Genomic DNA, 27,443 nt, shown 5'->3' with positions numbered 1-27,443 from the left:
TACTTATCTGCTTTCCAAGTTCTATGTGAGGCTGTATTACATAGAAGGGTTGTGTCTTTCAGAGCAAAGAAGCAGCATCTCCTGAGGCCAGGAAGGATCAGATACTCCCCATCCCACCCACACAGAATTTAGATAACTTTCAAGAATTATAATTAAGGTGGCAGGGTTGAGGCTCAGTCCTCAGTAACTGCTTGCAAAGCATGCACAAGGGCCTACGTTCCATTCTCAGTTTAAATGCACATTACAGAACTTGAGGAATGAGGATTCAAAGCCAGGTCACAGAGGAAGCCGGAGGGGAAATGCCTAGGCTTAAGTGAGTAGAGGAGCCGCCATCTTGGTTTGTTTTATTATTATTATTATTATTATTATTATTATTATTATTATTATTGCTGGGGGGTGGGGCAGAACTGTGGCTTGAACTCAGGGCATGAGCGCTGTCCTTCCACTCAAAGCTGGCACCCTACCCCCTGAGCCACAGCTCCACTCCGTTTTTGTTTTTGTTTTTTGCTGGCTAGTCGTAGATAAGAGTCTCATGGACTTCCCTGCGCGGGTTAATTTCTTTCTTTTTTTTTTTTTTTTGCCAGTCATGGGGCCTGAACTCTGGGTCTGGGCACTGTCCCTCAGCTCTTCAGCTCAAGGCTAGCACTCTACCACTGGAGCCACAGCGCCACTTCCGGCTTTTTGTTTATGTGGTGCTGAGGAATTGAACCCAGGGCCTCAGGCTTGCAAGGCATGCACTCTACCGCTGAGCTACCTTCCCAGCCCGGCGGGTTAATTTCGAACCGCAATCTCACATCTCAGCCTCCGCAGTGGCTAGGATTACAAGACGGAGCCAAGGGCGCCCAGCCCGGCCATCTTGTTTGTAGTCCGCGGGGACTACAACTCCCAGTATCCCTCGCGGCCGCGCCGCACAACAAATCCCGGCGTGCCCCTGGGCGGCCTTGGGTGGAGAGTTCTAGAAGGCGTGACGTGGGGTCGAAGCGGGCTTGGAGGCGGGCGCTCGTCGGCAGTGGCCGTGGCTGCTACTGTGCGGCCTGCGGACGGAGGCGGCCGGGGTCGCGGTCACAGCTCCCTCGTCTCGCCAGCCATGGCGGCGCTGGGCCGGCCCTTCAGCGGACTCCCCCTGAGCGGCAGCTCGGAGTTCCTGCAGCCGACGCCGGCCTTCCCGGGCCGGGCCTTCCCACCGGGAGCCGACGGCTCGGAGCGGACCCCGCGGCCGGGACCCCGCGCTGTCCCCAGCAACCCGGGCGGGAGCGCCGCGCGCGGACGGTGAGGACCGCGCGGGCACGCGAGGCGGGCGGGCTCGTTAACCCCACCCGCGGCGGGGGGCGTCCCGGCCCCGCGTACAAACCGGGAAACTGATCCCCGGAGACGTTAACTGTAGATGGCGCAGCCCGGGAGTCCCGTTCGAACTTCCTCCGCGCCGGGCTGCGCGCCGCAGCGGGGAGACGCTTCCCCTCGGAATCCGGGCGCCCGGAGCCCGAGCATCCCCGCCGCGCGACGCTCGGTGCCACCCGGACGTCCGGGATCCCCTTCGGCCGTGGCCGTCGCGGCGCGATCGGAGCTCAGTGCGGGCGACCGAGACGCGCGTAGCCCCTTTCCCTCTCCCTTCGACCAGGTGACAAGTGGACGCGTAGGTTTGGGGCTGTGGGTGTGACGTCTTCACCCAGCTTCCCATGACTTACTTTGGGACCCGAATCCGCCCCGCGCGCCCGAAACCGGCGACAGAACCCGGGTGATTGCAGCTAGAAAGACGGCGCTGAAAGCTAAAGCCCAAGTGCCTTGCTCCATCCACTGATACTTGTTTGTTTGTTTTAACAGTGTTTCCGTTCACTGTAAAAAGAAACACAAGCGAGAGGCTGAAGACGACGAGTAAGTGTCAGGCCGCTCACACAACTTAGGCCATTGTTAATTTAACATGTATTATATCGTTAAATTTAAGTGAAAAGGTAAAACGAGTTTGTGTCCGGAAGAAGGCATTAGAAACCAGGAATGTTCATTGCCATTACGTAGGAAAAGGTTGGCAGGTAAAAGGAGACTTTTCACTGACTGGTTAAATTTTTTTCTTTTATTTCCTGTGCTTGTACTGGGGCTTGAACTCGAACTCAGGGCCTGGCGCTCTCACTTGGCTTTTTCCACTCAGTGCTGACATTCTGCCATTTTAGCCACACCCCCACTTAGACTTTTTTGTCGGTTAATTGGAGATAGTCCAGAGCTGCCCCAGGGCTGGCTTTGAACAGTAATTATACTTTTTTTTTTTTTTTTTTGGTCGGTCGTGGGGCTTGAACTCTGGACATGAGCCCTGTCCCTGAGCTCTTCAGCTCAAGACTAGCTCTCTACCACTTTAGCCACAGTGCCACTTCCGGTTTTCTGGTGGTTTATTGGACTGAAGAGTGTGAAGACTTTCCTTCCCGCCCCACACACACACTCTTTGAACCATGATCCGAGTAGTTATCATTACAGGCGTGAGCCACCAGTGGCTGGCTGAACAGTTTCTTAAATCCTAGCCTCTTGAATAGGTAGGATTACAGCATTAAAAACATTCTACCCCCAGTCTTTCTTTCCAGAGACAATCCTGTTAGCTGTTCCTTATTTCTCCTTCAGAATGGAATCTAAAACTATTTTATGATTGTGTATGCTTGTGGTGTTTTACATTTGTAGAAACATTCACACTGCAACACATTTTTTTTTTCCCATTTTACCCTCCTATAGCCAGTCACCTGTTTTAATGGATTTAATGGATTTTTGTTTCCAGTCCTTTTTTTTTTTTTTTCTCTCGTGCCATTCTTGGGTGTTGAACTCAAGGCCTGGGCACTGTCTATGAGCTTTTCTTGCTTACCTTTTTTTAATTTTTATTTATTTTTGTTGGTCGTGGGGCTTGAACTCTGGGCCTGGGCGCTGTTCCTCAGCTCTTCAGCTCAAGGCAAGCGTTCTACCACTTGAGCTACAGCGCCACTTTCCGTTTTCTGAATGCTTATTAGAGAAAAGAGTCTCACGGAGTTTCCTGCCCAGGTGGCTTTGAACCGCAATCCTCAGATCTCAGCCTCCTGAGTAACTAGGATTACAGGCATGAGCCACCAGCACCCAGCTTTGCTTACCTTTTTTTAAGCACTCTACCAGTTGAGCCAAAGCTACACTTCCTGCCTTTTTGGTGCCTAATTGGAGGTAAGAGTTCAGGGACTTTCCTGCCTGGCCTAACTTTGAACTGCCATCCTCAGTTCTCCACTTCCTGGGTAACTAGACTTACAGGTGTGAGCCACAGACACCTGGCTATATTAAGTTATTCCTAATCTTTCAGAGTTATGAACAGTTTACCAAGATCATTCTTTTGAAGTTCTTTGAGTATTTGCAGGTTAATAGATTGCCTAGTGTGGAATTACTGAATCTTTCCTTTTTTTTTTTTTTTTTTTTTTGGCTGGTCCTGGAGCTAGCACTTGGCCTGGATGTTGTCCCAAGCCTCTTTGTACTCAAGGCCACAGCAGGACTTCCAGCTTTTTCTGAGTAGTTTATTGGAGATAAGAGTATCATGGATTTCTTGCTAAGGTTGCTTTGAACCATGATTTTCAGATCTCAACCTTCTGGGTAGCTACGATTACAGGCATGAGTCACCATTGGCCAGCAGGTCTTCACATTTTGAACAAGAGTTGTTGCCAGCTTATATTCCTATTAACAGTATAAATGTGTTAGCAGGCATTGTGTGCATCCTAGTAGATGTACACTAGGAGATCATGGTTTCTTGCACAGGCTGAGCAACAGTACAAGACTCAGAAAGGCATACACAAAGATGTAGCACAGTGACAATACCAGTATCTCTTATCTTGTTCTTGAACTGGTTTTTGTGATGTTGTTGTTCATTTGTTTTTGTCTACTGGTGGTGGAGGTTAACTTTTTTTTTTTTTTTTTTTTTGTCGGTCGTGGGGCTTGAACTCTGGGCCTGGGCGCTGTCCCTCAGCTCTTCAGCTCAAGGCGAGCGCTCTACCACTTGAGCTACAGCGCCACTTCCGGTTTTCTGGTGGTTTATTGGAGATAGGAGTCTCACGGTTTCTCCTGCCCGGGCTGGCTTTGAACCGTGATCCTCAGATCTCAGCCTCCTGAGTAGCTAGGATTACAGGCGTGAGCCACCAGCGCCCGGCGAGGTTAACTTTTTAATGTCAGGGCCGAGGGTTAAACTTAGGGCCTGGGTGCTGCTCTTTGGCTTTTTGGTGGTTAATTAGAGATGACTGTAAAGTCAGGTGTTGGTGGCTCAAGTCTATAATCTTAGCTACTCAGGAGGCTGAGATCTGAGGATGACGGTTCCAAGTTAACCTGTGCAGGAAAGTCCATGAGCCTCATCTCCAGTTAACCACCAGAAAAAAATGGAACTGGCACATTGGCTCAAAGTTCTAGAGCACTAGCCTTGACCAAAAAAGCTTAGGGACAATGCCTACGCCCTGAGTTCAAACCCCAAGACCAACAACAACAAAAAGTTTAATAGGAACTAGCTAAGATTATAGGTGTAAGCCACTCATACTCTGCTTATCTCCCCCTTTCTCCTCCCACTCCTCCCCACCCCCCTCTATTCTATTCATAAAATTGAAGTTCTGTGGATTTTTTTTTTCAAGTCCTGAGTCTTGAACTCGGGGCCCCCACACTGTCCCTAAGCTTTTTTTTGTTTGAGACTACTGCTGTACCACTTGAGCCTCAGCTATGATTTCGCTTTTGTACTAGTTAATTGCAGAGAAGTTTCAGCGACTTTCCTGCCCAGGCTGGCTTTGAACACTGATTCTCATACCTCAGCCTCTTGACTAGCTAAGATTACAGGTATAAGCCACCAGCACCCACCCAAAACTGATGTTTTATAGAAATTAAAAAGAAATTACTTACTTTTATTTTTTTCTGCTTTCCAAACATTGCTTTTTTTTTTTTTTTTTTTTTGGTCAGTTGTGGGGCCTGCACTCTGGGCCTGGGCGCTGTCCCTCAGCTCTTCAGCTTAAGGCTAGCGCTCTACCACTTGAGCCATAGATAGCGCCACTTCTGGCTTTTTCTGCTTATGTGGTGCTGAGGACTCAAACCCAGGGCTTCATGCATGCAAGGCAAGTACTCTACCACTAAGCTACCCTCCCAGCCCTTTGCTTTTATTTTTCTTTTTTGGGTCCGGTCGTGGGGCCTGAACTCTGGGCCTGGGCACTGTCCCTCAGCTCTTCAGCTCAAGGCTAGAGCTCTACCACTTGACCCACAACGCCATTTCTGGCTTTTTCTGCTTATGTGGTACTGAGGAATCGAACCCAGGGCCTCAGGCATGCAAGGCAAGCGCTCTACCACTGAGCCACCTTTCCAGTCCCAGCACTTTGCTTTTTTTGTTGTTGTTGTTGTTGGTTGTAGGGCCTGAACTCTGGGCCTGGGTGCTGAACCTCAGCTCGTCAGCTCAAGGCTAGAACTCTACCACTTGACCCACAGTGCCATTTCCGGCTCTTTCTGCTTATGTGGTGCTGAGGAATTGAACCCAGGGCCTCATGCATGTGAGGTAAGCACTCTACCACTGAGTTGCCTTACCAGCCCCTACTTTTTTTTTTTTAAATCAAGACTGAACCCAAGGCTTTGTGCATGTCAAACAACTGATAAATCATCAAAACATTATATCCTTGGGACTGGGGATGTGGCTTAGTTGTAAAGTGCTTGCCTAGCATGCCTGAGGCCCTGGGTTCGATTCCTCAGAACCACATAAACAGCAAATGCCAGAAATGGTGCTGTGGCTCAAGTGGTAGAAGGCTAGCCTTGAGCAAAAGAAGCCCAAGGACAGTGCTCTGGCTAGGCCTTGAATTCAAGCCCCAGGACTGGCCAAAAACAAATCCTTAAAACTGTTAAAACATGCTTATAAGCCTAGTTACTCAGGAGGCTAAATCCTCAGAGGCCCACTTCAAAGCAAAACCATCTGTGGCAGACAGAATGGGGAGACACTTGTCTCTAATTACCAGCATAAAGCTAGATGTGAAAGTATGGTTCCATTGGTGGAGCTCCAGCTGTGGGGGAAAGGGGTAGGGAGACTTGATGGGCAAAGAAGAGCAAGAGACACAGAGTTCAAGCCTACACACACAAAGCATACAAAGTATTCAAATGTTACGTAAATATTGATAGCTAGACTTTTTTAGAGCCTGGATCTCCACTTGTAGTCTTCAGAATACTAAGATTACCAAGGTTTTTGTTGTTCTTGTTTTGGGGATTTTTGTTATTTTGTTTTTTGTTTTACTGAGTCAGTTGTTAAGCTTTGAACTTCAGTCCTGTGTAGTCCCTGGGCTCTTTTGCTCAAGGCTAGTACTCTTCCACTTGGAGCCACAGTTCCACTTCCAGTGTTTTGGTTGTTAATTGGAGATAAAAGTCTCACAGACTTTCCTGCCAGGGCTGGCTTTTTTTTTTTTTTTTTTTTTTTTTTGGTTGGTGGTGGGGCCTGGACACTGTCCCTAAGCTCTTCAGCTCCAGGCTAGCACTTGAGCTAGCACTTGAGCCACAGTACCGTTTCCAGCTTTTTTCTGCTTATGTGGTGCTGAGGATTCCAACCCAGGGCCTCATGTATGCAAGGCAAGCACTCTACCAATGAGCCAACTTCCCAGCCCTCCATTTTTTTTTAATCTTGGAATTTTTCTACTTCCAGAGCTTGCTCCATTATCTCTTTGGTTCTGCCCATATGCTCCCACCTCTCCAATCTCAACCTTCAGGTGAAAAGGAATAAAGACGGGGCTGGGAAGGTGACTCAGTGGTAGAGTGCTTGCCTTGCATGCCTGAGGCCCTGGGTTCGATTCCTCAGCACCACATAAGCAAAAAGAAAAAAGCCAGAAGTGGCGCTGTGGCTCAAGTGGTAGAGCACTAGCCTTGAGCTGAAGAGTTGAGGGACAGCGCCCAGGCCCAGAGTTCAGGCCCCACGACCGGACCCAAAAAAAAAAAAAAAAGGAATAAAGAAAATTCTGGGTGTGGGGGTGGGAGGGGGGAGTTCACAAAGTAGGCCAAGGAGCAAGCCAGGTGCCGGTGGCTCAACGCCTGTAATCCTAGCTATTAGCTACTCAGGAGGCTGAGATCTGAAGAGCACAGTTCGAAAGCCAACCTGGGCAGGAAAGTCCATGAGACTCTTACCTCCAATTAACTACAAGAAAACTGGAAGTGGCAGTGTGGCTCAAGAGGTAGAGCACTATCCTTGAGCTGGAGAGCTCAGGGATAGCGTCCAGGCCCAGAGTTCAAGCCCCACAAAAAAAAAAAAAAAAAAACTGGAAGTAAAGCTTTGGCTCAGAGTGTCAGAAGTAAATAAACCTCAACAAAAAGCAGTTTAGGGATAGTGCCCAGGCCCTGAGTTCAAGCCCCTGGAAAAAAACAAACAGCCGGGCACTGGTTGCTCATGCCTATAATCCTAGCTACTCAGGAGGTGAGATCTGAGGATCACTGTTCAAAACCAGCCCAGGCTAAAAAGTCCGTGGAACTGTTATCTCCAATAACCCACCAGAAAACCGGAAGTGGCGCTGTAGCTCAAGTGGTAGAGTGCTAGCCTTGAGCTGAAGAGCTGAGGGACAGCTCTCAGGCTCAGAGTTCAAGCCCCATGACCAACCCCCCCAAAAAAATTGTTTGTCCATCTAAATCACACTGTCCAAACAGCTGGGGTCTTTTAATTAGATATAGAGATGATACTTCGTTTCTCCATTTTTCCAGTTGTCCAGTAAGAAAGAAGCGGCTGACTGAGGCGGACCTCTGTGCTGGTGGTAATGCATGGATTCAGAATGTGGAGTGTCATCCAGGAAACCTGTGCTCTAGTGTCCTTTCTGTGCCTGGTATGATAGATGTTGCTTGTGAAGAAATGGATCAGACTACTGGAGAACCTCAGTGTGAAGCTGCCCGAAGGAGGCTTCAGGAAATTGAGGACAGGTAAGTGGTGCACTGCTGCTGGCTAAACATTTGGTAATATCTTGGTCCTCAGCCTCTCATAAAATCTAAGAGTATTCAAAGCACATACTCTACAGTGAGTTCTCCTAGAATTATTCTAACCTTTGTCATTTATGAATAAATATTGATATTTGCTTATAAGAAACTTTCAGTCTTCTTCAAATATGACTCCATTGTTAGTGTATGTTTAATATTTAATGTTTAATCTTTTGTTTAGTGAAAAGTTGGACACCTCTTCTGTATATACCTTTTGGTCCTCTCATTATTTTTCTTCAAGGTACAACCTTATTTAATCTTTAACTATAGCACTATTGCTTCTATCTTTTTTTCTTCTTTTTTTGTGGACAAGTCCTGAGGCTTTGAACTTAGGGCCTGGGCACTGTCCCTGAGATTCTTTTGCTCATGGCTAGCACTCTACCTCTTGAGCCACAGTGCCACTACTTCTGGCTTTTTTTGTGTGTATGTGGTACTGAGGAATCAAACCCAGGGCTTCATGCATGCTAGGCAAGCATTCTACCACTAAGATACATTTCCAGCCTGTCCTTTTTTATTTTTTTAATTTTACCCAATTACTAGAAGAATATATAATAGCTTGAAGAAATATTTTTCTTGTTTCTACCCTTTTCATTTACTTAGGATAATTGATGAAGATGAGGAAGTTGAAGCTGACAGAAATGTTAATCATCTCCCTAGCCTTGTCCTTTCTGATACCATGAAAACAGGTTTGAAGAGGGAATTTGATGAAGTTTTTACAAAGAAGATGATTGAGTCTATGTAAGTTTTGGAACCTGATTTCCATTTAATTATGATCTCTCACAAGTATTACCCATTATCTCTAAACAAAGCTCTTCATATTGTGTTATCCAAGCAAGTAAAAGGACAGTAGCTGCTATATTTAACCTAGTTTGGAGAAAGATTTCTTCCTGGCTCCTTTGGGGTGAACAGACTGATGTGTAAGCATGAGTTTGAAGTATGCAGGAATGGCTGCCTTGACGACTTAAGGTACTAGTGTAGTGGTTGGGAAAGGGAGAATTAGCAAGAGCGAGCTTGTTTGTTCTCTTTATGGTTTTTCTGTTTCAGGTATCCAGAAAACATTGAGAAAAAGAAAATGGTATGGTAGCCGCCAGAGTAGTTACACTAAAGCCACAAACCAAATCCCTTCAGGCCCCTTAGCAGAACTTTTTTACTAGTACAGGGTTTGAATTCAGGGCCTCCTACTCGCACTCACAGCAAGCACTCTACTACTTGAGCTGCACCTCTAGCCTGGCTTATTGCTAGGTAATTGCAGTCTTTTCTGCCTGAGCTGCCTTCAGTGATCCTTAAGGGTTCAGCTCCTGAGTAACCAGGATTGTAGGCATGAGTACCTATGCCCAGTTTAGTAGAGCTCTATGTGCATCTGATCATATAAAATAATATTTACAAAATGAACTCCAGGAAATGGAAGCAGGCCTTTTTTTTCTTTGTTGCTAGCTTTGTTTTCTTTTAGTTTTGTTGACCTGTCTTTGGTAAGGTAAGGGGGAGCATAGAAATGGAGAGACTAGGGGCTGGGAAGGTGGCTCAGTGGTAGAGCGCTTGCCTTGCATGCCTGAGGCCCTAGGTTCGATTCCTCAGCAGCACGTAAGCAAAAAAGAAAAAAGCCAGAAGTGGTGCTGTGGCTCAAGTGGTAGAGCGCTAGCCTTCAGCTGAAGAGCTGAGGGACAGCACTCAGGCCAAGAATTCAGGCCCCACGACCGGACCCCCCCAAAAAAAAAAAAAATGTTGCTCAAGTGATAGAGTATGGGCCTAGAAATGGAAGGCCCTGAGCTCAATTTCTACTACCCACTCCTCCTGCCTCTCCCAAAAAAAAAAAAAAAATGCAACAGCAAAGTGGCAGGCTGAAAAAAACAGCTTAGTCTCAAAGCCCAAAAGATCTCCTGTCATTTAGGAACGTTACAAAGTACCATTTGGGGATTGCCTAGAAAAGACTTTTATCTTACAAATAAACTTGATACTAATAAAACTTAGTATATAACTTGCTAAGATTCAGATATTTTGGGACTGCCTTCAGGAGATGCCAAAAAGGTTCGAATATTACTGTCTTCAGACAGTTGGAAGTGATTTGTATTCAGAGGTTTAGCTACTTCAGCAGATTGTATTAGAGCCCTAGCTTGAGTTTATCATTAACAAGCCCTGAGAGTGGGTAAATAATTTTGTCAAATTCAGCAGGTCACATTACCCTCAGCTTAAATCAGGCATGGCCACTCTAGGTAGTTTTCCAGAAGTTAGCCTTTGAGAGTCTTCCTCCCTCCTACCCCCCCCCCTTTTTTTTAACTTCCCTCTCTTGGACAGATTTCACCACCACAGGGGTTGGGAGAAAAAGATGACTGGCTGTGGCATAATTATGGATTAACTCCAAAGCGTTATATTTAATAACTGTACTAAACAAAAGCCATCTGAGATACCTTCATATGTTAGGCCATTGTTTCATTTTCACTCAAAATAATTCAATATAGGGCAGTCCCCACAGGGTTAAGGGGGGTAGCTCAGTGGTGAACATATGCATGAGGCGCAACACCACATAAACAAATCAACCTGTAGTCATGCATATCTGCTAATGAAAAATTATAAGATTAAATTAAACCAAGGGGTATCCTTTTTACATTTGAATGCTTATATTACCTGTGTGTGTCCGCCTGCTGTACCCCGTGTGCATCACATGCCCCCCCCCCCCACCGCCACCCCCCAGCCCCCACCAGGCCTGGGGCTTGAACTCAGGGCCTGGATATAGTTCCGGAGTTTTGTTTCTTTTTTCTCAAGACTAGCACTCTACCACTGAAGCCACAGTTCCACTTCTGGTTTTTTGGTAGTTTATTGGAATTTCCTGTCCAGACTAGCTTTAAACTGTGATCCTCACATCTCAGCCTCCTGAGTAGCTAGGGTTACAGGTATGAGCCACCAGTGCCCTGCATATTTCACATCTAATCATAACAACATCAGTACAACTAGTTGGGAATATAGCTCAGAAGTAGGTGACTTAGGGGCTGGGAAGTTGGCTCAGTGGTAGAGTGCTTGCCTCCCATGCATAAGGCCCTGGGTTTGATTCAGCACCACATAAGCAGAAAAAAGCCAGAAGTGGTTCTGTGGCTCAAGTTGTAGAGCACTTGCCTTGAGCTGAAGAGCTAAGGGACAGCACCCAGGCCCAGAGTTAAGACCTCACGACAGGACACCCTCCCCCCCCCAAAAAAAAAAAAAAAAAGTAAATGACTTATATGTGTGAGGCTCTTAGTTAAATCCCAGCAAGGAAAAAAAAAAGTTAATTTGCATGACCTTAATTTGAGTTGTTTTAAGTCACCTGTTTAGGAACTGTAACTTCATAACTAGAAGACATTAAGATTTTCAACATACAGCTTTTATTTTCTTGTCCTAACTTTTTGCTAAAAATGTATATTTTGTATCTTAGGAGCCGTCCTTCCATGGAGCTCGTGCTCTGGAAACCTCTTCCTGAACTCCTTTCTGATAAGCCAAAGCCATCATGTAATACTAAGAACTTCATGGGAGAAAGCCAAACTAAGCATGTAGCTCCTGCCACTGCCTTCCCACAGAGAACTGAACTGTTCTTGGAACCTTGGCAAACAAGGATGCCACTTTACAATAGTTTGGAAAACGCTGCTAGCACAGAAGAAGAGATGGAACTCTAGAAATCAGTTTCTTACACTAATTTGTCAAATGGTAGAAGGTTCCTAAGTTTAGTAGTGAGCCTATTTGCATATTATAGGGACTTGAAAGTTTTATAAAACGGGTGTAATATCTCCACCTGTGATTTAGGGTGGGATTCTCATTTTGGGTAGCCATTTTTTGAATTCAACTTTTGCCAAGGAATCTTGTCTCAAAAGAAAAGCAGTTTTCTAATGGGCATATTAAAGGAACATTACGTTATGGTCTCTTTAAAGGCAGATATAGAAGCTGTAAAAGTGACACTGTCTTCTGTCATATTGCCTAAGCCATTCATACACCTGGAGAGCACTCTTGAGTTAAGTAAGACTTTCCCAACTGCTACCACCCTGCTCTGATAGTTGACTCCTGGCAGGAGGGAATGAAGCAGTAACTTAAGCCTCTTGGTAATAAATTTAACAAGGGCTATGAAGGTGGTCTGTTGTTCAGCATAGCTGTATTGATTGAGTAGCTGAAAGCACATCAGTTCTGCTCTCAGCCTAGAAAACACAATGAAGCATTCTAAGAGGTTTGTCCTTCAAGGCCCTTTGCCCTGTACTACTGTTGTTTCTTTTTGTCTCTTTTGCATAATTGTTAAGTCTGATTGCCCAGTAATGTTTACAACTCAAGTAACTTTGATAGTTCAAAAGATTCTGAGGCAAGCCATCTGCAATTGCCCACAGAAGAAGCATTCTTTTATGAATCCTAAAGAAGCACTGTATCAGCTAAAACCAACATTGGTAGCTTCTGTAGTTTAAAAAGGGAAAGGTGGTATTGGTGTTAACAGGTTCAGTTTCTAAATGTTTTTCTTGAAAATGGAATGATTAACCAAGAGTATATAGGCAAGTGACATTAAGACTTAAGTTGAAATTGTCAATTTAAATTTATGTAGTAAGCCTATAAGTTAGTGGGGAATGGATTTCTGCCAGCAAGAAATCTTAACCTCCTTGAGTACCTAAACCAGGCTTCAGGTAATTCCTTTAGGAACTACCAGGATCACAGTCTTGAATTTCTCAGGAAGAACTCATTGGTATGATGGGGTAAAGAGACAAATCCTTACTGCTGTGGGACATTGACTAGAAGATAAAAAGTAAGTGTAATAGTGTGATACTGGTTCTTTATCACAGCAGGTAGCCCTCTAGTTCTAATTAGCTTTCTGGATTTTTTTTTTCCTGCTTCATAGAAGGGGGAAAAAATGTTTTCTGCCAAGTAGAGGTGAATTTTTAGAAACTAGCTTCCTGGCAATTTTGAAACCCATGCTGAAATCCCTCCCCTTGTCACGGCAGTGGAGAAGTCACCAGTCTATTAGTTGGACTGTTTCTCCTCTTTGCCTGTTGTTCCTGCTCTCTGTTTCTGTCTGGATAGTCAGGAAAAGATTTAATGTTTAATATTTAAACAGAATATTTAATATCTACACAGTAAAATTCTTCACACTTCAAATCAGTATTGAAACCAGTTGGAAACAAGCTAACAGTTTTTTAATCTCAGACCTAGAGATGAATGGAAACTGTATTCTGTAAAGATGTGCAAGTGTTTGATTCATGCAGTTTGAGGAACTCCTGCCCTGAGGTCATTATTTAATGGGACCAACATGTGACATTGATGATAGCCTTAAAGAAATCTCCATGCTGAGAAATTGCAGTCCAATTCAAAACCTTGAAGGGACTGAGTTAGTCCCAGTGAGTGTTAAGGGTGGGAGGGAAGACACAGCTTTCCACACACCCGAAGCACGCCATTATTGTCTGCTGTAGCCATTGTTGGTTGGGCATCTGGTCAAAGGTCTGCATCATGAGAAGAAGAGCACTAAAAAGCTTTGATGGAATTGGTAAATACAGGAAGGAACTGAGATTCTGCAAATAAAAATTCAAGCAGAATTGGTTTCAGGTGACATCTGACATCATCCTGTCTTCAGAAAAGTGAATTTCTAGTGCTTTATCTTGCACATGTTTGTGGCACTTGGCTTCATCCTTGTGGTGCTTATTCATCTGAGCCATCTCCACAGTCCCGAAGCCACTGCATTCTGTTTTTGGGTTTTTTTTGGTAGCATAAGGCCTTTTGAGTTTGCCTTTGCCTTAAGGTTTCTCTGGGGAATTAACAGGTCTTTTCATTTTATATAGTTTTTGCAGCATGGATCAAACATTGGCTTAGTATGTTAATGTGTGAAGAGAAAACATTGCCTAAAGCAGGTGAGCTTTAATGAACAAATGTATATTTTCTGAGTTTTGAGTAGAGTGTGTGTGGTTTTCTTGTCTGTAATTAATATGAAGAAAGGGCAGTTCTCACAGATACTAATCAGCTAAAACAAAAAAACCAACTGCTACTTATTCTTGAAAAGGTATAATTGTAAAAGATGAATAATTAGAAAGGAGCCTAAAACCATGGGAAGGATGTTTACCAGAAGGCTCGTAATTTTGTATCTGGAACTTGGTTAGCAAGAATGGTGCAGTGCCAGGAAAGTTGTGGAAGACACTGTTGATTTTACTTTAAAGTGAGAATCTGGTGTTTCTGTATTTTATCATTTTCAATTAAACTTGTGTTTTGAATTTTTTGAAGTATTTGTACTCCTGACTTCAGTAAATGAAGCATATAGTTCTTTCTTTCCTTTAAATTATAACTAAAGCAACATTCATATCAGTGAAGGACTTACTTAAATCTCTGAAAAGATGCTTGTATAGGGACTACAGGTAAGTTTCATAGCTGCAATTAGTTTTAAGTTTAGGAGCTACAGATGGGACTCTAACTCTGGTTTTCTGCATAAGGAGCAGGAAATATTTCTCCATTTTGCTCTACTTTAACCATGTCTTGCTAAAACTTAAAATGAAAAATAATTTGCCATTTTAAAGCCTATAGCATGCTTTTCACTGAGCAGTTCACTGCTATGGAATGAACCTTCATAAATATTTAAATGTGGCCAGACGCCCATGGCTCATGCCTGTAATCCTGGTTACTGAGGAGGCTAAGATCTTAGGAGCACAGTTCAAAGCCACCCCTGGCAGCAACGTGAGATTCTACTCTCCAATAAACCACTAGAAAACTGAAAGTGGTGCTGTGGCTCAAGCAGTAGAGTGCTCACCTTGAGCTGAAGCGTGCAGGGACAGCACCCAGGCCCAGAGTTCAAGCCTCACAACTGACCAAAAAAAAAAAAATTAATGTGGAGCTGGAAATGGCTTATAAAAGTTCTTAGAAGGGGCTGGGAAGGTGGCTCAGTAGTAAAGTGCTTGCCTTGCACGAATGAGGCCCTGGGTTTGATTGCTCAGCACCACATAAGCAGAAAAAGCCGGAAGTGGTGCTGTGGCTCAAGTGGTAGAATGCTAGCCTGGAGCTGAAGAACTGAGGGACAGGGCCCAGGCCCAGAGTTCAGGCCCATGACCAAAAAAAAAAAAATTCATAGAGGGGTTGAAAAATGAGGAATATGGCCAGGTTGCAGTGGCACACACCTGAAATCCAAGCTCTTCAGGAAGCTGAGATTTGAGGATCAAAGTTTGAAACTAGCGGGGCATCAATGACTCATATCTGTAATCCAAGCTACTCAAGAGCCAAGACTTGAGGATTGCTGCTCAAAGCCAGCCCATGCAAGTGAGATTTCTCTCCAATGAACTACCAGAAAACTGGTGGTACTGTGGTACTGTGGCTCAAAGTGGTAGAGCATTAACCTTAAGCAAAAAAAGCTCAGAAACAGTGCCCAGGCCCTGAATTCAAACTGCAGAAAAAAAAGTTTGAAGCTATCCTAGGTAGAAAGTCTGGAGAGTACATCTCAATTTTAACTAGCAAAAAAGCCAGACTGCAGGCATTGCACAAATAGTTAATTGTCAGCCTTGAGCAATAAAGCCAAACAAAAGTGTAAGGCTCAAAAAAAAAGTGCAAGGCTCAGCCGGGCGCTGGTGGCTCATGCCTGTAATCCTAGCTACTCAGGAGGCTGAAATCTGAGGATCGAGGTACAAAGCCAGTCCGGGCAGGAAAGTCAGTGAGACTCTTATCTCCAATAAACCACTAGAAAACTAGAAGTGGGACTGTGGCTCAAGCAGTAGAGGGTTCACCTTGAGCTGAAGAGCACAGGGACAGCGCTCAGGCCCAGGGTTCAAGCCCCATGACCGACCAAAAAATATATAAAAGGTACAAGACTCTGGCACAAAAATAAATAAGAGTAAGGTGGGGAACAATTCTAGCTGCTGGGAGGTAGAGACAGAAAAATAAGCACAGTCAGTTAGAGATCCCGTGTCAGAAACAAAGTCCAAACAAAAGGGACATGGCTCAGAGTGCTTGTTTCTTGGGGGAGTGGGGCAGTTGTTGCTCAATTCCCTGCATAAAAGGAGAGGGGAGCAGATGAGGTGGGAAATTACATGGTTATTTAAGAGCTAGCCAGTCACTGGGTGGCAGTATTGCTTATATATCACCATCCTGTGATAAATGTGGATCCCGGAAATTGCAAGGTAGGTATTAGTCTTTAGGTTGCAGTTACAGAAAGCAAAGCATAGTGTTTGTGGATTTTTGTTAGTCATGGGGCTTGAACTCAGGGCCTTGGTGCTGTCCCCGAGCTTTTTTTTTGTTCAAGGATAGTCCTCTTGCTTTGAGAAACAGTGCCACTTCTGGTTTTCTGGTGGTTAGTTGGAATTTCCTTGAGCCGAAGAGCTGAGGGACAGCACCCAGGCCCAGAGTTTAAGCCCAAGGACTGACAAATAGTAAAATGTGGCGCAAAGTGTAATGATAAACAAGGAAATACAGTTTTGTGTATATCAGTTTTAAATATTCTTGCTCTGTTCGTTTCCTAATTCCTCAGACTTTAAGCATTAATTTTGAGACCAAGTAGATGTGTTTAAAATGCAGTGTTTAAACTTGAGTTCCTGCAAATGATGTTGATTTTGGACATCTGTTAGGTAAGTCACACCTTCCTATCCCATTAGGAACTTTCGAAGTCAGAGGGCAAAGATGTAATTTTTTTTATTTTGTCAGTTGTGGAGCCTGAATTCTGGGCCTACGCACTGTCCCTGAGCTCTTCATCTCAAGGCTAGCTCTCTACCACTTGAGCCACAGCGCCACTTCCGGCCTTTTCTGCTTATGTGGTGCTGAGGAATCAAATCCAGGGCCTCATGCATGCAAAGCAAACACTCTACCACTGAGCCACCTTCCCAGCCCCAAGATGTATTTTTTGTTGTTGGTTGTGGGGCTTGTACTCAGGGCCTGGGTGCTGTCCCTTAGCTCTTTTGTTCCAGGCTAGCACTCTACCACTTTGAGACACAGTGACACTTCCAGTTTTCTAGTAGTTAATTGGAGCTAAGAGTCTCAGGGACTCTCCTCCCTGGGCTGGACTTGAACCACAATTCTTAGATTTCAGCTTCCTCAGTAGCTAGGATTACAGGCTTGAGCCATCATCATCTGGCAAAGATGTAATTTTTTTTTTTTTCTGGTCAGTTGTGGGGCTTGAACTTGGGCTTGGGGGCTGTTCCTGCGCTCTTCAGTTCAAGGCTAGCACTCTACCACTTGAGCCACAGCACCACTTCCAGTTTTCTAGTGGTTTATTGGAGATATGAGTCTCAGGGACTTTCCTGCCTGGGCTGGCTTTGAATGGCGATCCTCAGATCCCAGCCTCCTGAGTAGCTAGGATTACAGGTGTGAGCCACCAGCCGGCGCCCAGCTAAAGATGTAATTTTTAAGGAACCAACATTCAGCTGATAATATAAAATGCTCCTGGAATGGGCAGATTGCCTTCTGTTTCAGTAACACAGCTCAAGAGGAAAGCCAGGGCAGATGCATATCCATGTTGTAAGGCCCAAGGGAGTGGTGAGTAGGCATCTTGTTATATCTTTAATCTCAACTCTGGATCAACTCTGGCATTAATAGACACCTTGCTTTGGTTTGTGGGAAGATCTTTATTTATTTTTGTTCATTTTTTTAGTTCTAGCCATTCTGTTGGGTGTTTGGATATGAAAACATCCTGGAATAGCAGGTGCTTTCTCAAGAATGAGCAGCATTTAGCATTTTCACCCATCTGTGCAGGAAATGAGAAACTTGATCATCTCTACAAGTTAAGTCCTGTCCTTGTTAGCACAGCTAACATAGCAGCACAGCTGCTGCTTTCATACAATATTGAATATATATGACTGGAGCCTCAACCTCCAGATGCTGATGCTGTTATGATAGAAGTAGAATTGCATCTGTAGCTACATCTGTATATAATCCCTAAGTAGAGCCTTGGTCCTTAAATTTTCACAGTGAGTCAGGCAAGATTGTTTTCTATCACTGGCACAGTTGTAGGTAGTCCTTATGTTTACTACACCGAAGCTTAACCCTGAGCAAGCTTGCATTGCGAGCATTGGGATTTAGCTCTGCTTCAGCCACCAGCTCTGACTTGCCTATAAGTGTGCATGTGGCCATACCTCCACTCACAGTAATCAGTGCGTAGAACACTTGTTTGAAAACACACTACTCCCGGGCTGTCTTAAAATTTGTCTTCCTTCTTTGGTTTCCCTAAGTCCTGGGATTACAGGCATGTAGCACCACCACCTGTTGAGAGATAGTCTTCCTTTTCTTTTTTTTGTAGGGTCTTGGTTTTGTCTAAGGCCAGCCTTAGAACTTGATCCTTGTACCTATCCTCCAGCATAGTTCAGACTACGGGTATACCCTATTTGTTGGTTAAAATGGTTCACATTGGCTTCAAATGGTGATCCTGGCCCTAAAATAGTTGGAATTACATTGTGAGCCACTGCACCGTCTTAATAAACAGGGGATTAGTGTGTTTAAATGTTAAATGGGCATAGGATGACTCGTACCATTTCTAAATGTGGTAAGTTCTTGTTATATTTGTTACAGAAAAATGTACCATGAAGAATGATGTTATTAAGTCTCTAATTTGGGAGTTATGTCTCTTAGGAATTTTTGTGATTACTGTTTAGGAGATTGAATGTAGGTCTTCATGCCAGGACCATTGAGGTGTACCCCAATCCCAGATTCATTTCGTGGAAGAAGCTCTTACAAAATATACCTAAAACTAGCCAGGCACCGATGGCTCATGCCTGTAATCCTAGCTACTCAGGAGGCTGAGATCTGAGGATCGCGGTTCAAAGCCAGCCTAGGCAGGAAGCCAGTGAAACTCTTATCTCCAATAAACTACCAGAAAACCAAAGTGGGGCTGTAGCTCTTCAAGCCCCACAACAGACAATAAACACACACACACACACACACACACACCGGTGGCTGAAGTAGATTTAGAGATTAGTTAACTTTTGGGTATTTAGATGGTGCCTGATGTATATGAAATGCTCCTAACCCCTCTCTATTTCTCGACCATTCCCTCAGTACAGATGAAGTGAGTGGTGACACACGGGCCCAGGGTTACCATGTTCCCTAGTGGCTGAGATGAAACCAGGAAGTTGGAATCTAGAAAATGCTCTTAAAGTCTAGGAAAATGGTGAGTCTTGATACATAATAGCAGTGTCCTTCCCTGTTTATAAAATGGTACAGAACCTAAATGGGTGGATTCTAGCTCTGCCACTTTAGCTGAGACACCGGTCACTTAAGATGAAGCTATTTCAGTAGTGACTGCTCAAACTATAGATATAGCATTTACAGCAGCCAAGAATTGAAGCAGACAATAAAGACAGTTAAGGAGTCACTTCAGGTAGCACACCCACTTTAGTTGGATAAATTATACCACAGCTGATAGTGATATATCTAGAGCGAGAGAAAGACATGGACCCAGAAGAAGTCACAGAACAAGGATGATCGTTGCACATTTTAATTGCACTGGTAGTTTAAATAAAGGGAGGAAGCACCTTCCAGACAGCTGTACTAGCAGGAAAAGATTCTATGGCATTTACATAGTAAATTTCTGTAACTTTACAGATTCTTTTTTTCTGTGGGTCCTGGACCTTGAACTCAGAGCCTGAGTGCTGTCCCTGAGCTTTTCTGCTCAAGATTAGCACTCTACCACGTAAGCCACAACTCCACTTCTGGCTTTTTGCTGGTAAACTGGAGATAAGGAGTCTCACAGAGACTCTCCTGCTCAGGTTGACTTCAAACCATGAGCCTCGCATCTTAGCCTCCTGAGTAACTAGGATTACAGGTGTAAGCTACCAGTGCCCACCTGAACAAAAGATTCTTAATCCTTCCTTGAGCTATACATGGGGAAAAAAGAGCCCCCTCAGTAGATGTTTCTCTCCTTGAAGAAACAAACTAAAGGATCTAAAAGAAGAGGCAAGCCTAGGATGTCAAGAGGGAGAGAAATGATAAAGGGTCTTTCATAAATTCCATTTCTACTTAAGACAACAGGTCAAAAGATGATGCTATAAGTATTGCAGGGTACACAATCACCTTTAAGACAGAAGGTAATCTCAAAGACTGTCATTCTAAATCATAGTATCTGAATAACCTGGATTGCTGGATGTGGACACAATACTAGGAGTCAAATACTTCAGGAGTTCTCTAGGGCTGTATGCCCCCTACTTTGGCTTTTTGAATGAAGCATAGGCTTCTCTGCTGTCCTCCAGGCCATGTAATAGTCAAGGACAAAGGCAACAGAACTGGATTGTTCCTTACACACTAATCAGCTGGGGGAAGAGTTCATTGGCAAAAGTGTCCTCCCAAGAATGGTTTGCACCAAGAGGAGAGGACATGTCACTGAAAGGGGAAGGGGACCCCTCATATCCACAGTCACTGTAAGCATCCAGCAGGGAGGAGGATGGCTTCAGGCAGTGGCCAGATGAAAGTAGATCTGAAATACCCAACTCTGGAATGAAGTCATCTTCTATAGGTTCTTCCTTCACGGAGACAATGAATTCAGGGTGATCTTTCTCTGAGGGGCTGAGAGGTGCTTCCTCAATTTTTACTACCACATTAGTTTGGTTCTCTGTCTCAGAGGGTATCTCTAGGACTAGAGGCTTGGTGTATACATGGTCAAAACGAATAAGTTCATTAATGGCTTCCAGCTTGGCTGATGACGTCCCCACTGACAGAGATAGGGAGGCTGGTAAGGAACTAGCTCCTTCTTGGCAGACCTCGGGGAGGTCCCCCAGACTAGTGTCTGGAGAAGGGCATTTGAAGAACATGACTGGGTCCAACTTGTCCAGGATTCCAAAAAGGATATCAGACTGCAAGAGGCAAAAACACCTGTTAGAATGCATATGAGTCTACAGAAAACCCTCTTGGTCCTGGGTTCCATGATGCTAATCAGTATTATAGAAGACTGGCCTCGGGACCCACCAGGCCCTTAGTCACTTTCCTAAAGTACAAAAAACTAGGAATGTAGTTGATGTTCCACCCAAACTCCATAAAATCTAACTTCTTCCCCATGTGTCTCATGAGGGATGTCAGATATTAAAGATGGAATTAACCAGTCATAGCTCTTTACTGACAGAATAATCTGTACCTCAGTATCTGAAGAGTCAACGCTGTCAGAATCCACAGGGAGATGTGCTGGGGTGGTGACAACTGGGCCTGCACCTGCTGCAGAGGTGCACGTAGTCTGAGTGCTGCGGACTCAGCAGACCCGGTCACTGGCCTCACTCCATTCCCCTGAAAGGAAAGACCGAGGTGAATGAGGAATTGGGAGTCCCCAAGAAAACATTTGCCAGGAAGATCAGATTTTCAACCCTCAAGAAGCTAAAAACTCAGCTGGACATGTAGCACCTGTGATTGTTGCATTCAGTAGACTAACTGAGGGAGGACCACCAGGATTATACTACACAGATTCTTGTATTTAAAAAAAAAAAATCTAACTTGTCTTCCCACTCAATAAGAGTTTGGCTCCAGTGTTCTGCTTCTCCTTGATCCTTGCATGGTACAACTTGTTGGCTGTTGGCATTTGTCAGTATTTGGTCTGAGTGAGCCATGTAACTTTTTTTTTTTTTTTTGGTCGGTCGTGGGGCTTGAACTCTGGGCTTGGGCGCTGTCCCTCCGCTCTTCAGCTCAAGGCGAGCGCTCTACCACTTGAGCTACAGCGCCACTTCCGGTTTTCTGGTGGTTTATTGGAGATAGGAGGCTCACGGTCTCTTCTGCCCGGGCTGGCTTTGAACCGCGATCCTCAGATCTCAGCCTCCTGAGTAGCTAGGATTACAGGCGTGAGCCACCAGCGCCCGGCCCATGTAACTTTTTTTATTAGTACTTACACTTGAAAATGAGTATTAAAGAATGCACCCAGGGCTGGGAAGTAGGCTCAGTGGTAGAATGCTTGCCTTGCATCCATGAGGCCCTGGGTTCAATTCCTCAGCACCAAGTAAGTAGAAAAAAGGCCAGAAGTGGTGCTGTGGCTCAAGTGGTAGAGTACTTGCCTTGAGAGAGTTGAGGGACAATGCCCAAGCCCAGAGTTCAGTCCCCATCACACACAGACACACAGACACACACAGACACAGACACACACAGACACACACACAGACACACACACACAGACAGACACACACACACACACACACACACACACAGCCAGGAGGCTGTGATCTGAGGATTGTAGTTCAAAGCCAGCTCTACTAGAAAACCAGAAGTGGCACTGTGGCTCAAGTGGTAGAGCTCTCCTCTTGAGCTGAAGAGCTCTGGGATAACACCCAGGCCCAGAGTTCATATCCCACAACCACCACCAACAACAAAAAAAACCCTACCTGCATGGAAATGTTTCCAATAAAAGAAAATTGAATTTTTTTTTTTTTTGGGGGGGGGTCCGGTTGTGGGGCCTGAACTCTGGACCCAGGTACTATCCCTCAGCTCTTTAGCTCAAGGCTAGCACTCTACCACTTGAGCCACAGCGCCACTTCCAGCTTTTTTTTTTTTTTTCCTGCTTATGTGGTGCTAAGGAATGGAACCCAGGGCCTCATGCATGCAAGGCAAGCGCTCTAACACTAGGAGCTACCTTCCCAGCCCCTGGAATATTTTTTTTTTTTTTTGGTCCAGTCGTGGGGCCTGAACTCTGGGCCTGGGCACTGTCCCTCAGCTCTTCAGCTCAAGGCTAGCACTCTACCACTTGAGCCACAGCGCCACTTCCGGCTTTTTTCTTTTTCTTAAGTGGTGCTGAGGAATCGAACTCAGGGCCTTATGCATGCAAGGCAAGCACTCTACCACTGAGCTACCTTCCCAGCCCCCCCCTGGAATATTTTTGAGCAAAGATGCAGAATGAAGACACAATCTGTGTACTGTCCTGGGAACTAGTTCTTTTTTTTTTTTTTTTTTTTGGTCCCATCATGGGGTCTGAACTCTGGGCCTGGGCTCTGTCCCTCAGCTCTTCAGTTCAAGGCTAGCGCTCTACCACTTGAGCCACAGCACCACTTCCGTCTTTTTTCTTTTTGCTTATGTGGTGCTGAGGAATCGAACCCAGGGCCTCATGCGTGCAAGGCAAGCACTCTACCACTGAGCCACCTTCCTAGTCCCTGGGAACTAGTTCTCATATGACTCCAGATAAAGATCATTTACCTTGGCCTCTGTCTCCATCTCCTCTTCAGCAACCAGCGCATCCATTCCCAAGCGCAGTCTTAACTCCTGGTTCTCAATAACAAGGCCATGAGTTTTCTCTCGTAAAAGTTGATTTTCTAGCAAAAGTTTTTGGTTCTGGAAGTAAATCCACAAGAAGCTATTAAAAGATCATTTATTTATTTATTTATTTAGCTAGCCTTGGGACTTGAACTTTGGGCTTGATGAGCACCATCCCTGAATTGTGTTTTTTTTTTTTTTTTTGTCGGTCGTGGGGCTTGAACTCTGGGCCTGGGCGCTGTCCCTCAGCTCTTCAGCTCAAGGCGAGTGCTCTACCACTTGAGCTACAGCGCCACTTCCGGTTTTCTGGTGGTTTATTGGAAATAGGAGTCTCACGGTCTCTCCTGCCCGGGCTGGATTTGAACCGCGATCCTCAGATCTCAGCCTCCTGAGTAGCTAGGATTACAGGCATGAGCCACCAGCGCCCGGCATATCCCTGAGTTTTTTGTGTTCCATGCTAGAGCACTCTACCACTTAAGCCACAATGCTTCCTGCTTTTTCTGGTTAGTTAGAGATAGTCTGTCTGACTTTTCTTCTCAGGCCGGCTTCAAACCATGATCCTAGCTCTCAGCCTCCTGAATAGCTAGGATTATAGGCTTGAGCCATCAGTGACACAAAACATGTTTCTTTCAGTTAAGACTCTATACCTGGAAGCCCAGCACTGAGTCCATGAAACTATCTCCAATAACTATCTGAAAAACTGAAGTGACACTGTGGCTCAAGTGGTAGAGTGTCAGCCTTGAGCAAAAGAGCTCAAGGACTGTTCCTCTGCCTCGAGTTCAAGCCCCATGGCTGACCTCCCTTCCCTACCCCCCCAAAAAAAAGACTACCTTGGAGAATTCTACACCAATTAGTTTCCTTCTGAAACACTTGGCTTATGCAGTTGTTCATAGTTGGTAGTAGCTAGACCATAATTATGAAAATAAAACTAGGGCTGGGACATTGGCTCAGAGGTAGAGTGCCTGCTCATGTATGAGGTCCTGGGTTCAATTCCTCAGCACCACATAAGCAGAAAAAAGCCGGAAGTGGCACTGTGGCTCAAATGGTAGAGCACTAGCAGTGAGCTGAAGAGCTCAGGGAGAACGCCCAGGCCCAGAGTTCAGGCCCCACAACTGACAAATAAAGCTAAAGTGCCTCAAATACAGACTTTGAATCTTTTTTACTTTCTGAAATTCAACAGGTTGTAAAAGGTGATCATAGTCTAATGTGTCCATCTTAGTGTTCAGTGCTTCTTGATCAGAGTCACCCTTTCCATCATTCTTCCTCTTCCTGTCTGTTCCTTCCCTGACTTTCAACTTTAATGTTTAAAAAATAAGTAAACAAAAGCCAAGAGTGGTTGTGCATGCCTGTAACTCTAACACTCAGGAGGCTGAGGCAGGAGGATCTTGGGTTTTAACTGTATAGGAAAACCCTGTTTTAAAAAACTAAACTTAGCTGGGTGCCAGTGGCTCACACCTAGAATCATAGCTACTCAGGAGCCTGAGATCTGAGGATTGCTGTTTAAAGCCAGCCCAGACAAGAAAGTCTGTGAGACTTTTATCTCCAGTTAGCAACCAGAAAACTGGAAATGGCACTGTGGCTCCCATGGTAGAGTGCTTGCCTTGAGGGATAGCACTCAGACCCAGAATTCAAGCCCGGCGACCTATTTTAAAAAAATAAGTAAATAAACTAAACCTAAGCTGGGCACTGGTGGATCATGCCTGTTATCCTACCTACTGAGAAGCCTGAGCACTGAGGATTGTGTTTTAGAGCCAGCCTAGGCTGAAAAAAAAAAAAAAAAAACTAAACCCAAGCCAGGTACTAGTGGTTCATGCCTGTAATCCTAGCTACATGGGGTGAGGATAACAGTTCGAAGACAGTCTGCAGAGGAAAGTCCACAATCTCCAATTAAGCAAAAACAAACAGAAGTGGGGCTGTTGGTCAAATAGCAGAGCACACTAGCCTTGGGTAAAGTAGCCTAGGGGTATTTCTCAGACCTTGAATTCAAGCCCCTGGAATGACACACAAAATGCTAAACCCAATTAAAAATACCTAATCTTCACCTGTCAGGTAACAACTAAACAGTACTGGTGGGCTAGGAATGTGGCTTAGTAGTAGTGTTTGCCTAGCATGCATGAAGCCTTGGGTTTGATTGCTCAATACCACATAAACAAAAAAAGCCAGACGTAGGGCTGTGGCTTAAGTGGTAGAGTGCTAGTCTTGAAGAAAAGAAGCTCAGGGGGGCTGGGAGGTTGGCTCAATGGTAGAGCGCTTGCCTTGCATGCATGAGGCCCTGGGTTTGATTCCTCAGCACCACATAAACAGAAAAAGCCAGAAGTGGCGCTGTGGCTCAAGAGATAGTGCACTAGCCTTGAGCTGAAGAGCTCAGGGACAGCGCCCAGGCCCAGAGTTCAGGCCCCACAACCGACAAAAAAAAAAAAAAAAGAAAAGCTCAGCGACAGTGCCCAGGCCCTGAGTACAAGCCCCAGGACTGACAAAAAAAAAAAAATGATGGATTATATGTTAAACATCTCAGCTAATGATTTATACCTTAATACCAATACTAATCCAGGTACATTCAAGATGTATAGCTGGCAGCAATTTAAGATTAGATAACAGGTGAACCAAAGAAGGAAAAGGCATTAGTGAACTTTTGGCCAAAGCAGTAAGAATCTAAAGTTTAAAGAATGACTTCTTATCTGTCCTTGGTAATTTCTTCGCACTTGCTAGCTGAGCATCGTGGGCAGGTCCACCCAAGGCCAAGGTTCCATCGCTGCACAGACTGTGCGCTACCACTGGGCCTTCCCTGAGGCCAGTTCAGCCTCTAGTCACTCAGTGAACTGTATTCTGAAACACCTTGGGGTGGACAGGAACTCAGAGCAGCGCAGGGATAAGAACGTGGCCGTCAGCTTTACCTCCTCTTCCAAATCTACCACTTGCTGTTCCAGCTCGCTCATCCGGGCTTTCTTGCGATCTCGGGCAGTCTGTGCTGCGACTCTGTTTTTCAGTTTCCTGTGGAGAGAAGGAACAAGCCACGTAGACTCATCTCAAACTTTTCTTACATCTTCATTGGAAAACTTGGCCAGCTGGAGCCTTCTTTGGAGTTTCCAACGCCAAGGTAAAAATATCCCTCACTAAAACCAAACCACTACAGCCTCGGTCAGGCTGGGTCAGGCGGGGCTGCAGCCGGCGGCGGCCCCGGCCAGAGCGGGCGCGTTGCATCAGAGGAATTCCCACCCCTCCTCCCCCGCCCCTCCCCCGCCGCTTCCCGAAACCGGATCCGGAGGACCGCGGGTCAAGTCTGCAACCTGGCAGTGCCTTAAAACACCTGGGCCCGACAAGTTCCAATCCAGAGAGGCCTGCCGGCCGGCCCGCAGTCACACAGGAAGGGGGCCTGAAACTCCCAGGGCCTTTCCCGCCCCCTCCCAGCTCTGATCCTGACTAATGGTGACAGCCAGCCCGCCTGCGCAGCCCGGGACGCGCCGGCCCGGCCTTCCCGCCCCGGTCCGGACCTCGACCCAGGCCCTCGCCCACCTCCTCAGCGCCTTCTCCTCCGGGCTCAGGTGCGTGAGGCGCTGCCGCTTGCGTGCTTGGGGCGGCCCCCCGCCCGCCGCCTCCGGGCTGGCCCCTCTCTCGCCCGGCACCATGAGCGGCAGCGTCTGGCCGGCCGGGGCTCCGGCGGCGGCGGCGGCGGCGGGCCGGCCGGACAGAAGCAACACTTTAGAGACCCCAGCAGCCGAGCTCGGCGCGGCTGCCACCACGACCATGGCCACAGACTGTCCACGCCACACCGCCCCGCCGCCGCCCAGCGGCCAGCCCCACCGCACCCAGCCTTTCTACGGTCGTGGCCGCACACGATTGGTCAGCGCCTCGTGACGCGACACTGATGTCGGTGCCCATTGGTCCTGAAGCCCAGCGGAGAAGGGGCGGGGTTATCCAGAGGAGGCGGGGCAGGATTGTCCAGCGTGGCGAGCGCCGGGAACTGGGCGTATTTTCTTCTGGGAAATGTTCCGTTCGGGGAGCAGCGAAAGCCTGGGGTGGGGCCCCGGGGTCGGGGCGGAAGGGAACGAGAGGTCCCCTAGGGCCGGGGGTCTTCAGTGGGCAGGTGCATCCCTCCCTAACCCCTGGCCCGGAATGCCAGACTTTAAACTGCAAACCGAGGGATTCCAGGCCGAGGAATTCCAGATTCTTGTCTGCGATCACTTTGTATTTCATGCGCCACTTCCGCCCCGAGGTCAGCCGAAAATCGAGATGGATGGCACATCCGGTTTTGCATGGGAGCGGGGTGGGAAGAAATTGTGCAAAGTGAGCCTTTAGGATGAGATCACGCATTTCAAAGTAAGGGTAGCACCTGGCCGAGGGCTTGGCAGCCAGAATATCCTAGGGTACTGGAGATACCGTAAGGTTTTTAGTTTTGGTTTTTC

General features: G+C 46.0%; 2 protein-coding genes across 2 annotated transcripts; one reads left to right on the top strand and one right to left on the bottom strand.

Annotated features, from left to right (window-relative positions):
- Positions 1-896: 896 nt before the first annotated feature.
- Ccdc117 (coiled-coil domain containing 117) lies at positions 897-14,144 on the top strand. The gene is made up of 5 exons (XM_069994606.1): positions 897-1,269; positions 1,822-1,872; positions 7,672-7,884; positions 8,539-8,676; positions 11,342-14,144. The coding sequence occupies exons 1-5, from the start codon at positions 1,088-1,090 to the stop codon at positions 11,577-11,579; spliced, it is 822 nt and encodes a 273-aa protein (XP_069850707.1). The 5' UTR covers positions 897-1,087; the 3' UTR covers positions 11,580-14,144.
- A 5,164-nt stretch (positions 14,145-19,308) lies between these two features.
- Xbp1 (X-box binding protein 1) lies at positions 19,309-26,824 on the bottom strand. The gene is given in 6 exon segments (XM_069994605.1): positions 19,309-20,675; positions 20,954-21,061; positions 21,064-21,099; positions 22,984-23,118; positions 25,935-26,031; positions 26,554-26,824. Coding segments are annotated over 6 exon segments (1,164 nt in total). The 5' UTR covers positions 26,787-26,824; the 3' UTR covers positions 19,309-20,120.
- Between the last annotated feature and the right edge of the window lie 619 nt (positions 26,825-27,443).

The sequence above is a fragment of the Dipodomys merriami genome, unplaced genomic scaffold (assembly GCF_024711535.1).
Source record: "Dipodomys merriami isolate MVZ:Mamm:240054 unplaced genomic scaffold, mDipMer1.0.p SCAF_45, whole genome shotgun sequence".
NCBI classification, from domain to species: domain Eukaryota; kingdom Metazoa; phylum Chordata; class Mammalia; order Rodentia; family Heteromyidae; genus Dipodomys; species Dipodomys merriami.
This window is presented reverse-complemented; position numbering and strand designations above follow the sequence as displayed.

Bases quoted from the DNA above. Each gene is read 5' to 3' on its own strand.
- Ccdc117 (XM_069994606.1), top strand. From the start codon at position 1,088: ATGGCGGCGCTGGGCCGGCCCTTCAGCGGACTCCCCCTGAGCGGCAGC. The intron at 1,270-1,821 runs GTGAGGACCGCG...TTGTTTTAACAG, and splicing joins GGGAGCGCCGCGCGCGGACG to TGTTTCCGTTCACTGTAAAA. The intron at 8,677-11,341 runs GTAAGTTTTGGA...TTTGTATCTTAG, and splicing joins AAGAAGATGATTGAGTCTAT to GAGCCGTCCTTCCATGGAGC.